Source organism: Taudactylus pleione, unplaced genomic scaffold (assembly GCF_031769625.1).
Source record: "Taudactylus pleione unplaced genomic scaffold, aTauple2 ptg000093l, whole genome shotgun sequence".
In the NCBI taxonomy this organism is placed as follows: domain Eukaryota; kingdom Metazoa; phylum Chordata; class Amphibia; order Anura; family Myobatrachidae; genus Taudactylus; species Taudactylus pleione.
In genome coordinates, this window is record NW_028284495.1 from 2,886,182 (window position 1) to 2,900,111 (window position 13,930).

A 13,930-nucleotide genomic window follows, 5' to 3' on the forward strand; every position below is an offset into this window, starting at 1 on the left:
CCCAACTGTCATTTTTCAAACACAGCCTGTGAGATGGCAGTTTTTCTTGATCTTGAGAGTTTTTTGAGTCTGAAAAACATGTAAGTTTGCATGCTCTGTGACTTTATTACATTGGCCGAGTTTTTCTAAACTCTCACGCTATTACATTAGGCCCATGAGGTCTATTCAGCAATGATTTTTTTACATCAAAAATGCGGAAACTATCATTTATTAGGTAAATCTACTATTCAGCAATGGCATAATGGAGAAGATAACGCAATAATCTTCTCCATTAATTCCCATCTTGCAGAGCAGCGCACTGTAGGGATCAGTTATTGATCTCTACAGTGCGTTAACGCTTTTTGCTGTTCAGCAAATCAAAAAGCGTTAAATTACTTGAAAAATATTTACTTTATATAACGCCATCTCAGAATGGTGTAATATGAAGAAATTAAATTATATTTCCTGAAATTTGCAGGGACAAAGAGAAATTTACCTATAAGTCCCTGCAGCATCTTGTAACTCCGCCCAGTTTCCGTCCTTGCTTTGAGGTGACCAACGACTGGGTTGTCATTCTAGAGCCTGTCAAACCTGCCTAAATTGATTGACATGTGTACTAGGGGTGTGCACCGGCCACTTTTCGTGTTTTGTGTTTTGGTTTTGGATCTGGATCTTTCTTCGTGTTTTGGATCTGGATTGGTTTTGCCAAAACCACCCTTCCGTGTTTTGGGTTCTGGGTTTTGTGTTTTGGATCTGTATTTTTTTGAAAAAAAGCATAAAAACAGCTAAAATCACAGAATTTGTAGGTTTTTCTGCTCCTATGCTATTATTAACCTCAATAACCTTAATTTCCACTCATTTCCAGTCTATTCTGAACACCTCACACCTCACAATAGTGTTTTTATGTCCAAAAGGTTGCACCGAGGTAGCTGGATGACTATGCTAAGCGACACGAGTGGGCGGCACAAACACGTGACCCATCTAGGAGTGACACTGCAGTGGCAGGCAGGATGGCAGTTAGAAAAACTAGGCCCCAAACTGTACATAATGCAAAGAAAAAAAGAGGTGCAAGATGGAATTGTCCTTGGGCCCTCCCACCCACCCTTATGTTGTATAAACAGGACATGCACACTTTAACAAATCAATCATTTCAGCGCCAGGGTCTGCCACACAACTGTGGCTGAAATGATTGGTTCGTTTGGGCCCCCACAAAACAAGCTGGCAATTAATGTGTCCCTGCACAAACTGGCTCTACGGAGGCAAGATGTCATCCTCATCCTCCTCATCCACCGATTCCTCACCCTCTTCAGTGTGTACATCCTCATCCTCACAAAGTATTAACTCGTCCCCACTTGAATCCACCACCACAGGTCCCTCTGTACCTTCTGGAGGCTGGTCTCCCTGGAAGAGCTGATAATTCATTTTGATGAACATCATCTTCTCCACATTCTGTGGAAGCAACCTCCTACGCCTTTCGCTGACAAGGTTCCCGGCTGCACTAAACACTCTTTCGGAGTACACACTGGAGGGGGGGCAACTCAGGTAAAATAGAGCCAGTTTGTACAGGGGCCTCCAAATTGCCTCTTTTTCCTGCCAGTACAGGTATGGACTGTCTGACATGCCTACTTGGATGCTGTCACCGATGTAATCCTCCACCATTCTGTCAATGGTGACAGTATCATATGCAGTGACAGTAGACATGTCAGAAATTGTTGCCAGGTCCTTCAGTCCGGACCAGATGTCCAAACTTGGTCCTGCCTGCCCTGCATCACCGCCAGCGGGTTGCTTAGGATACCTAAGTTTTTTCCTGGCAGCCCCAGTTGCGGGAGAAAATGAAGAAGGAGCCGTTGACGTGTCACGTTCCGCTTCAGCTGACAGTGTGTTCACCAGCAGGTCTTTGCACCTCTGCAGGCTTGTGTCGGCCGGAAAGAGAGACACCACATAGGCTTTAAACCTAGGATCGAGCACGGTGGCCAAAATGTAGTGGTCTGATTTCAACAGATTGACCACCCTGGAATCCTGGCAAAGCGAATGAAGGGCTTCATCCACAAGTCCCACATGCCGAGCGGAATCGCTCCGTCTTAGCTCCTCCTTCACTTTCTCCAGCTGCTTCTGCAAAGCCTGATGAGGGGAATGACCTGACTCAAGCTGGCAGTGTCTGAACTGACTTCACGTGTGGCAAGTTCGAAGGGCTGAAGAACCTTGCACAACACGGAAATCATTCTCCACTGCGCTTGAGTCAGGTGCATACCCCCTCCTTTGCCTATGTCATAGGTGGATGTATAGGCTTGTATGGCCTTTTGCTGCTCCTCCATCCTCTGAAGCATATAGAGGGTTGAGTTCCACCGCGTCACAACCTCTTGCTTCAGGTGATGGCGGGGCAGGTTCAAGAGTGTTTGCTGGCGCTCCAGTCTTCGGCACGCAGTCGCTGAATGGCGAAAGTGGCCAGAAATTTTTCGGGCCACCCAAAGCGTCTCCTGCACGCCCCTGTCGCTTTTCAGAAAATTCTGCACCACCAAGTTTATTGTGTGAGCAAAACATGGGACGTGCTGGAATTTGCCCAGATGTAATGCCCGCACAATATTGGTGACGTTGTCAGATATCACAAATCCCCAGGAGAGTCTAAGTGGGGTAAGCCACTGGGCGATGATTTCCCTCAGTTTCTCTAAGAGGTTGTCGGCGGTGTGCCTCTTACTGAAACCGGTGATACACAGCGTAGCCTGCCTTGTAACGAGCTGGCGTTTCTGAGATGCTGCTACTGGTGACGCTGCTGCTGTTGCTGCGTAAGGTGATACATCTACCCAGTGGGCTGTCACAGTCATATAGTCCTTAGTCTGCCCTGTTCCACTTGTCCACATGTCCGTGGTTAAGTGGACATTGTGTACAACGGCATTTTTCAGGACACTGAGGACACTTTTTCTGACGTTTCTGTACAGTCTCGGTATCGCCTGCCTAGTGAAGTGGAATCTAGACGGGATTTGGAACCGGGGACACACTACCTCCATCAATTGTCTAAATCCCACTGCACTAATGGCGGATACCGGACGCACGTCTAACACCAACATAGCAGTCAAGGCCTCAGTTATACGTTTTGCTTCAGGATGACTGCTGTCGTACTTCATCCTCCTCGCTAAGGACTGTTGGAGGGTCAATTGTTTAGTAAAAGTAGTGGTGTTCCTACTTCCTCTCTGGGATGATGAACGACTCCCAGCAGCAGCAGCAACAGCAGCAGCGGCAGCAGTAGGCGTAGCAATGCAGGATCCTCCGGAGGAATCCCGGATAGGAGAGTCAGTCATGCCAGTGATATGGCCTGCAGGACTACTTCCGATCCTGACTAAGGAGGAAATTGACGAGGAGGGAGTTGACGGTGTGGTTTGCAGGCGCTTGGATACAACAGGACAACGGGATTTAGGTGTCCCTGGACTGCTTACGGTCTGAGCCAAAGTTTCTGAACTTGACAGTAACTTTTTATGAACGCGCTGCAGGTGCCGTATAAGGGAGGATGTTCCTAGGTGGTTGACGTCCCTACCCCTACTTATTTCACCTTTACATATGGTACATATGGCAAGACAGTTGTTGTCCGGATTTGGATAGAAATATTGCCAGACCAAAGAGGTGGAATGTTTGGTCTTCTGCCCAGGCATGACCGTGATGGGCTTTTTCATCCCACGGACAACAACTGTCTCCCCCGGAGCCTGATTTAAACAAACCACATCACCATCAGAATCCTCCTCGCCAACTTCCTCCTCAGCGCCAGCTACACCAGTATCCTCATCCTGTTGTACTTCAACAGTGACATCTTCAATTTGCATATCAGCAAGTGGACTGTGGGTGCTCCTTTCAGCACTTGCAGGGGGCGTGCAAATGGTGGAAAGAGCCACCTCTTCCCGTCCAGTGCTGGGAAGGTCAGGCATCGCAACCACCACCACACTTGGACTCTCTTTGGGGATTTGTGATATCTTCTTAGAAAGCACAGTTCTTCGCTGTGCTTTTGCCAGCTTAACTCTTTTGATTTTTTTAGTGGGAGGAGTGCTTCCATCGTCATGTGAAGCTGAACCACTAGTCATGAACATACTAGGGATCGACCTTAGCCGTTCCTTGCCACTCCGTGTCGTAAATGGCATATTGGCAAGTTTACGTTTCTCTTCAGCTGATTTAAATGTCTTTTTCAAGGTCATTTTCCTGAAGTTTGTCATTTGGGATTGTATGTGCCCTCTACTATGACATTGGGCATCGGCCTTGGCAGACGACGTTGATGGCATGTTATCGTCTATGTCATGACTAGTGGCAGCAGCTTCAGCACTAGGAGGAAGTGGTTCTTGATCTTTCTCTATTTTATTTTTATCGGAGAAAGTTTGGTCCTCCATTTATGTTATATCGATTTGATATATACGTGCGGCTAAACACAGAAAATAAATTTTTTTTTGGTTCGGACTGGAGTGTACTTTGTGGGTTACAGCACCCTTTAACGGTCAAGCCAGCCGGCCCTTTACTTATGACACAGGCGCACTCTTGGCACTACTTTGTTGATGCACGTGCGGCTACTGCGCACACAATTCACAAACACAGAAAATAATTTTTTTTTGGTTTGGACTGGAGTGTACTTTGGGGGTTACAGCACCCTTTAACGGTCAAGCCAGCCGGCCCTTTACTTATGACACAGGCGCACGCTTGGCACTACTTTGTTGATGCACGTGCGGCTACTGCGCACACAATTCACAAACACAGAAAATAATTTTTTTTTGGTTTGGACTGGAGTGTACTTTCGGGGGTTACAGCACCCTTTAACGGTCAAGCCAGCCGGCCCTTTACTTATGACACAGGCGCACGCTTGGCACTACTTTGTTGATGCACGTGCGGCTACTGCGCACACAATTCACAAACACAGAAAATAATTTTTTTTTAGGTTTGGACTGGAGTGTACTTTCGGGGGTTACAGCACCCTTAACGGTCAAGCCAGCCGGCCCTATACTTATGACACAGGCGCACGCTTGGCACTACTTTGTTGATGCACGTGCGGCTACTGCGCACACAATTCACAAACACAGAAAATAATTTTTTTTTTGGTTTGGACTGGAGTGTACTTTCGGGAGTTACAGCACCCTTAACGGTCAAGCCAGCCGGCCCTTTACTTATGACACAGGCGCACGCTTGGCACTACTTTGTTGATGCACGTGCGGCTACTGCGCACACAATTCACAAACACAGAAAATAATTTTTTTTTGGTTTGGACTGGAGTGTACTTTCGGGGGTTACAGCACCCTTTAACGGTCAAGCCAGCCGGCCCTTTACTTATGACACAGGCGCACGCTTGGCACTACTTTGTTGATGCACGTGCGGCTACTGCGCACACAATTCACAAACACAGAAAATAATTTTTTTTTAGGTTTGGACTGGAGTGTACTTTCGGGGGTTACAGCACCCTTAACGGTCAAGCCAGCCGGCCCTTTACTTATGACACAGGCGCACGCTTGGCACTACTTTGTTGATGCACGTGCGGCTACTGCGCACACAATTCACAATCACAGAAAATAATTTTTTTTTTGGTTTGGACTGGAGTGTACTTTCGGGAGTTACAGCACCCTTAACGGTCAAGCCAGCCGGCCCTTTACTTATGACACAGGCGCACGCTTGGCACTACTTTGTTGATGCACGTGCGGCTACTGCGCACACAATTCACAAACACAGAAAATAATTTTTTTTTGGTTTGGACTGGAGTGTACTTTCAGGGGTTACAGCACCCTTTAACGGTCAAGCCAGCCGGCCCTTTACTTATGACACAGGCGCACGCTTGGCACTACTTTGTTGATGCACGTGCGGCTACTGCGCACACAATTCACAAACACAGAAAATAATTTTTTTTTGGTTTGGACTGGAGTGTACTTTCGGGGGTTACAGCACCCTTTAACGGTCAAGCCAGCCGGCCCTTTACTTATGACACAGGCGCACTCTTGGCACTACTTTGTTGATGCACGTGCGGCTACTGCGCACACAATTCACAAACACAGAAAATAATTTTTTTTTAGGTTTGGACTGGAGTGTACTTTCGGGGGTTACAGCACCCTTAACGGTCAAGCCAGCCGGCCCTTTACTTATGACACAGGCGCACGCTTGGCACTACTTTGTTGATGCACGTGCGGCTACTGCGCACACAATTCACAAACACAGAAAATAATTTTTTTTTGGTTTGGACTGGAGTGTACTTTCGGGGGTTACAGCACCCTTTAACGGTCAAGCCAGCCGGCCCTTTACTTATGACACAGGCGCACGCTTGGCACTACTTTGTTGATGCACGTGCGGCTACTGCGCACACAATTCACAAACACAGAAAATAATTTTTTTTTAGGTTTGGACTGGAGTGTACTTTCGGGGGTTACAGCACCCTTAACGGTCAAGCCAGCCGGCCCTTTACTTATGACACAGGCGCACGCTTGGCACTACTTTGTTGATGCACGTGCGGCTACTGCGCACACAATTCACAAACACAGAAAATAATTTTTTTTTTGGTTTGGACTGGAGTGTACTTTCGGGGGTTACAGCACCCTTAACGGTCAAGCCAGCCGGCCCTTTACTTATGACACAGGCGCACGCTTGGCACTACTTTGTTGATGCACGTGCGGCTACTGCGCACACAATTCACAAACACAGAAAATAATTTTTTTTTTGGTTTGGACTGGAGTGTACTTTCGGGGGTTACAGCACCCTTAACGGTCAAGCCAGCCGGCCCTTTACTTATGACACAGGCGAACGCTTGACACTACTTTGTTGATGCACGTGCGGCTACTGCGCACACAATTCACAAACACAGAAAATAATTTTTTTTTGGTTTGGACTGGAGTGTACTTTCAGGGGTTACAGCACCCTTTAACGGTCAAGCCAGCCGGCCCTTTACTTATGACACAGGCGCACGCTTGGCACTACTTTGTTGATGCACGTGCGGCTACTGCGCACACAATTCACAAACACAGAAAATAATTTTTTTTTGGTTTGGACTGGAGTGTACTTTCGGGGGTTACAGCACCCTTTAACGGTCAAGCCAGCCGGCCCTTTACTTATGACACAGGGGCACTCTTGGCACTACTTTGTTGATGCACGTGCGGCTACTGCGCACACAATTCACAAACACAGAAAATAATTTTTTTTTAGGTTTGGACTGGAGTGTACTTTCGGGGGTTACAGCACCCTTAACGGTCAAGCCAGCCGGCCCTTTACTTATGACACAGGCGCACGCTTGGCACTACTTTGTTGATGCACGTGCGGCTACTGCGCACACAATTCACAAACACAGAAAATAATTTTTTTTTGGTTTGGACTGGAGTGTACTTTCGGGGGTTACAGCACCCTTTAACGGTCAAGCCAGCCGGCCCTTTACTTATGACACAGGCGCACGCTTGGCACTACTTTGTTGATGCACGTGCGGCTACTGCGCACACAATTCACAAACACAGAAAATAATTTTTTTTTAGGTTTGGACTGGAGTGTACTTTCGGGGGTTACAGCACCCTTAACGGTCAAGCCAGCCGGCCCTTTACTTATGACACAGGCGCACGCTTGGCACTACTTTGTTGATGCACGTGCGGCTACTGCGCACACAATTCACAAACACAGAAAATAATTTTTTTTTTGGTTTGGACTGGAGTGTACTTTCGGGGGTTACAGCACCCTTAACGGTCAAGCCAGCCGGCCCTTTACTTATGACACAGGCGCACGCTTGGCACTACTTTGTTGATGCACGTGCGGCTACTGCGCACACAATTCACAAACACAGAAAATATATTATTTTTTTAGCACTTGGGGGGAGCACCCCTGATGGACAGAGCACCCCCTGGACAACACTACAGCACCCCTTTAGGACTGGGACACTGCACAGGACTTTGGAACTGACTGCACAACACAGTCCAGCCAGCCCCTATGGACTTTGAAGTAGTGGACACAGCCCCTATTAACAACAGCAGCACAGCACAACACAGCCAGCCCCTATGGACTTTGAAGTAGTGGACAACAGCAGCACTACACTACACTACACTACACAGCACTAACTCCCACCCTCTCTCTTCACTGTCCACAGCCGAGTGAGAAAATGGCGCCGACGCGGGTACCTTATATAGGATCCAAAACCCGCGAGACTCGGAAGGCGGGATGATGACGTTTTGCCTCGATGTCAGATCCGAGTCAGGCGGGAAAAGTCGAGCCTGACTCGGATCGGACTCGGATCGGGGGGGCTCGGGGGGGTTCGGATTTCAGAAATCCGAACCCGCTCACCCCTAATGTGTACACAGGCTTTATATTAGCCTGTATATATTTATATTTATGTGCTATTATATTTAAAATGTATATATAAATTTTAAATATAAAAGCACATAAACTATACATGTATACAGACTAATATAAAGCCTGTGTACACATGTAAATCAATTTGGACAGGCTGTATTTTGACTCACCCGGTCGGCAGTCACCTCAAAGCAGGGACGGAGACTGTGCCTGAGCGCATGACTGAGCAAGCGCAGAAACAGAAGGTAAAGTTTTTGGAAACCGATAACAATGCCTTCTGTAACATTGCAGGGACAGCGTGTTACCGCAACCGCTGTCCCTGCAGAAAATATTTCTAAATAGCTAAAATAAATTTTATTAGTTGATAAAAAATCGTGATGATGTTGCCCGATAATATCCTGGGCGACATCGTCACTGTTGCTGAATAGAGAATTTGAGCAAGGCCTTAGCTAGGGTAGTGTGGCCTTTGCCATGGCACAGGGCACTGCAGGGCAGGGGACGCTGTTTGGGCCTGTCAATTTTCTGTTTATTATCATTCTCACTTGTAGCTTCCTCTTATTTCATCACCAGCATCTCCTGGCCTCCCCTTTTTTTGGACCCTTATGTCCCTATTTGAAAATGGGGGGCGCCAATGCTCTTTCTGGCACAGGGCACCAAAAAGTCTAGTTACGATTCTGCCTTTGAGATAGATAAAGTGGAAAAGTTGCGCTTAGCAACCAATGACAGAAGCTGATTGGTCGCTATGGGCAACTTCTCCAGTTTTTCTCTCTCAAAGGTTTAATACATCTCCCCCACACACAGTATGATGTGACATTCAGTAAGACTGCACTCTTTCAACAACTCACTGTTGCTTGGTGGTGGTGATACTGATGGGCTGCGAGCAGCGAGATCCTGTGCTTCGGCAATTACATGTTGTTTCATGATCTCTTCCTTTTTCTGGTTGAGATTTGCAGATGTTCCCATAGGCTTTTCTCTGCCAACTAAAATTAAGAAATACTCACTGGTGATTGGCTGTGTGACACAGGCTCTCCCAAATGTACCCAGCAAATGAGGTACGCATTGCACAAAACAGAAAATGTGTAGCAATCTTGCAACTTGTCACCAAGGGGCATAATTACTTCTAGACGCATTTAAACTGCGGTTGTAGTGTGATATTTTCACCTATTTTCACCTAAATTCGCATTGTGAATTCAGAAAATATCACTTGAATTTATAAAAAAAAATCACTTTCAGGGACAGAGCTTGCGAGATAGCTCTGTCCCTGCGAATCTCCTCAGCACAATTCTCATTGTATAATTCTGGAAAAAATACAGTGACACTGTGTCTGCGTGTGCGCCCTCCTGTCTTCTCCGGCGCCCTGCTGCTCCATGCCCCCTGCTCCTTCTGTGTTTGCCCTATTTCCCATGCCCCTGGTGTACAAAATAAATAAAATAAAACTTACCTGCACCAGACGGCTGATGGGTGATCTCCTCTCTGTGACTTAAACAGCTAAGGTGTGCAGTCAGCTAAGATACAGCGAAAGTATCAGACAGCACTTTACTGCATTTCGGCTGACTGTACGCATCAGCTGATTAATGTAAGTCACAGAGAGGAGATCACCGATCAGCTGTCCGGTGCAGGTGTTTAATTTTATTTATTTTCTATTCCCATACCTCTGTGATCAGCCTGTGGTGTATTAGACACACTAGGCTGATGACAGGCACCCGCTCTGGGCTTGGCTATGCCTGTCAGATGTCAGGCAGAGCAGAGTAGGAGTCTGGGAACAGGAGGGAAGCGTGCATGACGCCATCTGAAAATAGTGTTATTATTGCAGGGCTTCCAATTTTAATTACAATTGAACATTAGTAAATTTGTAACACATCACACATTTCCCAATACAAGTACGGGAACTGTGATCTGCTTACTAAAAATATATGAGTTAAGGGTTTGGAGTAGTTTTTTTACGAAAACTGCTCCAAAAGCCCTTTAATACATTTAAGTGATGTGAAAAAGGGTGTTTCACATTATTTTAGTAAAAATAATATTGATAAATATCCTGCAAGTCCTTTATTCTTAATTTACCATTTAAGCTGTGAGAACATTTATGGCTGGAATGATTGAGCTGAGTATGGGGTCTGCTTGAAACCTTTCTAGAGTAATGACTGCTAGTTACTAACAAACTGTTGTCACATGGACAATTTAGAACGCGGTTAATTTTTTGGCAAAACACATATCAGTCAGAAGAGCATACTGTACAGTAACACAATGTAACCAATAGGAAATGTTGTTTCCTTGTCATTAAAGGGTTTCAGCTTAAAATAATACAACAAATTTTCACAGCTAAAATATTCTGAAGCACAGATGGGGGTTTATGAAAAGTTGAAATTGGACCTAATTGCTCCCACATTGCGTGCACGGAACTAAGTGTATTTTATACAAAGTGAGTGGGCTGCCTCTATCCATGTGCTTGGCTTGATACACTTCCACTAGCCATATCCTTAATGCAAAACATACTGTACTGTACATCTGAAAAAAGGGAACTTTGCATGGCTCTCAATTATTATTATCTTTTATTTATAAGGTGCCACAAAGGTTCCATAATACCATAGCAACATTACAAATTGTAACGGTATTCAGACAGAATAGTTACATACAAGAATACAACTTGCAGGTATACATAAAAAATTAGAGATGTGCGCCGACCCCCGTGGTTTGGTTTTGGATATATATGTCCTCTTGTTTTGAATCAGGATTGATTTTGCCAAAACCGCCATTACGTGTTTTTATTTTTGGATCTGTATTTTTTCTAAAAAAATAATAAAAACAGCTAATATCAATTTGGGCCTGTTTTGTTCCTACAGTATTATTAACCTCAATAACATTTATTTCCACTTGTTTCCAGTCAATTTTGACCACCTCACAGCTCACAATATTGATTTTTTCATCTAGTTAAGGGCCAAAAGGTTGCATCCAGCTAGCTGGCTGACTAAGCTAAGCGACAGCAGTGGGTGGCACTAACATGTGGCATTTCAGCTTTGCACATGGCACAGAGTAGCATTGCAGTGGTAGATAGGATGGCAGTTTAATAAACTATACGACCCCTAGGAATTTTAAAAACCAAGATGTTATGCCCGACGGAGTTGGAATGTTTATGGACTGAAGACAGGGAAAGGACGGAAGGATTGATTAGTTTTCAATTTATTTAATTTAATATTTTGATTCTTAAAAAATTATGAGGGAAGATCAAACTAGGATCAAGTTCTTCAGTTCCTAAAAGACATCTTTGATCTGGAGGAGGATTTTTAAGTTTTTATACATCATGGTCTAATAAAAAAATGAGGTGGCCTTGCTTGTGGAGGTGCTGCTAGAACAGACATTTAGTATCCGGAATACACTCCCTGACTTCTAACCTTTCAGGATATGTAGATGTATTTTTACAGCCATTGGTGACCCAGCAAAAGAGTTACATCAAAGATACAACAGCGGTGCTACAAGACCTAGGGAGTATCGTATGGACAGATTCCTTCCTTTTAGTAACTTGTGACGTCAAATCACTGTACACGCGCATCCGCCATGCTGACGGCTGTGCCCACACATACCATTACCTGAACCATCAATCTGATCTCCCAAACTCACAAATTAATTTTTTAATGAGTAGTATAGAATTAATTTTAAACCACAATTATTTTTGGCACCAGAACCAATTCTTCAAACAAGTAACTGGTACCACGATGGGCAGTCGTTTCACGCCCAGTTACACGAATCTCTTTGTTGCCAAATGGGAGAATGAAAACATATGGCAGAATAACCCATTTCAAGACCACCTCAGACACTGGAAAAGATTCATAGACGACATCATTTTCATCTGGGAGGGTGATGAAGAGACTTTAACCCAATTTTTAATGCATCTGAACAGCAATCAACTTAACCTGGAGTTTACTCATAATTATAGCAAGAACACAATACAATTTTTGGACCTAGAAATTTACATAGAAGAAAATAAAATACATACACGCACCTTCTTCAAAAAGGTAGACTGCAATAACTACCTTCTCTCTTCGAGTAACCATCACCCAAAATGGATTGGAAACATCCCAGGGGGACAATTTCAACAAATAAAAATAAACTGTACAAATTATGAAGATTTTAAAAAACAAAGTTAACTTCTGAAACAGATTCCTTGAAAGAGACTATTCAGAAAATATAATAGATAACACCCTGAAGAGAATTGAGAAATTGAAAAGAAAAGACAAGACCTGTTACAATATAATAAGAAAAAAGAACTGAGTCCTATGAAAACTCTCTTCATCACGCAATATAACAGCTACACAAAAGGCTTGGAACAAAGCATGAGAAAGCACTGGCATCTACTGAAACTAGATCCAGAAACAAAAGACCTAGTCTCGACTCAACCGAGAGTAATCTATAAGAAAGCCCAAACAATCCAAAATATTCTAACTGTAAACTGTATACCACCAAAAAGTTCTATCCCTTTGTTGCAACAACAGGGATTTAATTTTGTTTAAATTGCAAAGTATGCAGAGATACTGGCATCAACAGCACAAAACCAGTCATTGGTTTTTGTTCAAATGCCAAAAACATAAAATTGTATCTACTGGAGTGTCCGTGCGGCCTTCAGTACATTGGTCACACCATTAGAAAATTGAAGACAAGGATTGGAGAACACATTAATTAAAAAGGGGTTCACAGCACACAGCATCTCCAATCACTTTCTACTACACCATCAAAAAGACCCGAGAGGTATGAAATTCTTAGCAATAAGGAAAATTGAAAAAGACTGGAGAAGGGGTCAGTATCTAGAAAGAATCTCAAAGTCAGAAACTGAATGGATTTATTAAATGGGAAATCTCCATCCAAAAGGTCTGTACATAGACTTTGATTTGGGAGCATTTCTTAAAAGTCTGAAGACACAGAAGGTGAGGAACTGACTGAATAAATCCAATGCATCAGCAGTGTCAATCTCGTTATATATCCTTACAGAGTTAAACACAATTTATTAATTAAATCATAACATCCTTCATAAAACATTTATACATAATATCTATGCATCTTATCTTTTACAGTTATCAAATATTTCCATATATATTTTTCATTCTAATAGGACCTGGCAACAATCTGTATATATCGTTGCACACAATTGATACAATGAATAAGGGGACTTTTTGCAGCTATTTTTTTTTTAGAACACATCAATTGATTTTAAAGACATCAGTTTATTTTAATACATCCATTTAATTTATGTTTTGCACACAAACGAATAAAGTAAATTTTTATTATATATATTTTTTTTCAGATTATGTGGTATAACACACATAGCCTCATTTTATAATTTCCCAAGAACAAGCAAAAGAGGGATCTAAGGCATTTATCCAATTATTCAATTAATTAGCCAATTAAAACAGTCCCTCAGGAATAAAAGGAGGCAAACTTCACCTCACAGACACCTTGATAAAGTCATCCATGACGAAACGCTTTTGTGTAAGAAGGACCCCATACTGACGTCAACATAGAGTAGACGCGAGCACACGAGGCAGCAAGAACTCCCAACATTAACAGCGGCTCTCTGCTTAGAGCCTGGGAGAGGACACAGTCTGAACAAGTGAAAGCAGAAGTCAGACGGGCCATTTACACTGCAGACTGAGCCCGTTCCCGACTGCTGCAAGACTCTAGCAACCATCAG

The 13,930-nt window shown here is 44.0% G+C and overlaps 1 protein-coding gene across 1 annotated transcript in view; it reads right to left on the bottom strand.

The window, feature by feature from the left end:
- Positions 1 to 13,930, bottom strand: part of RP1 (RP1 axonemal microtubule associated) — a 668,735-nt gene that overhangs the window by 459,931 nt on the left and 194,874 nt on the right. Inside the window, exon 17 of the mRNA XM_088469748.1 lies at positions 9,096 to 9,230. Coding sequence (XP_088325874.1) covers positions 9,096 to 9,230 — 135 coding nt within the window. The remainder of the gene's footprint in view (positions 1 to 9,095; positions 9,231 to 13,930) is intronic.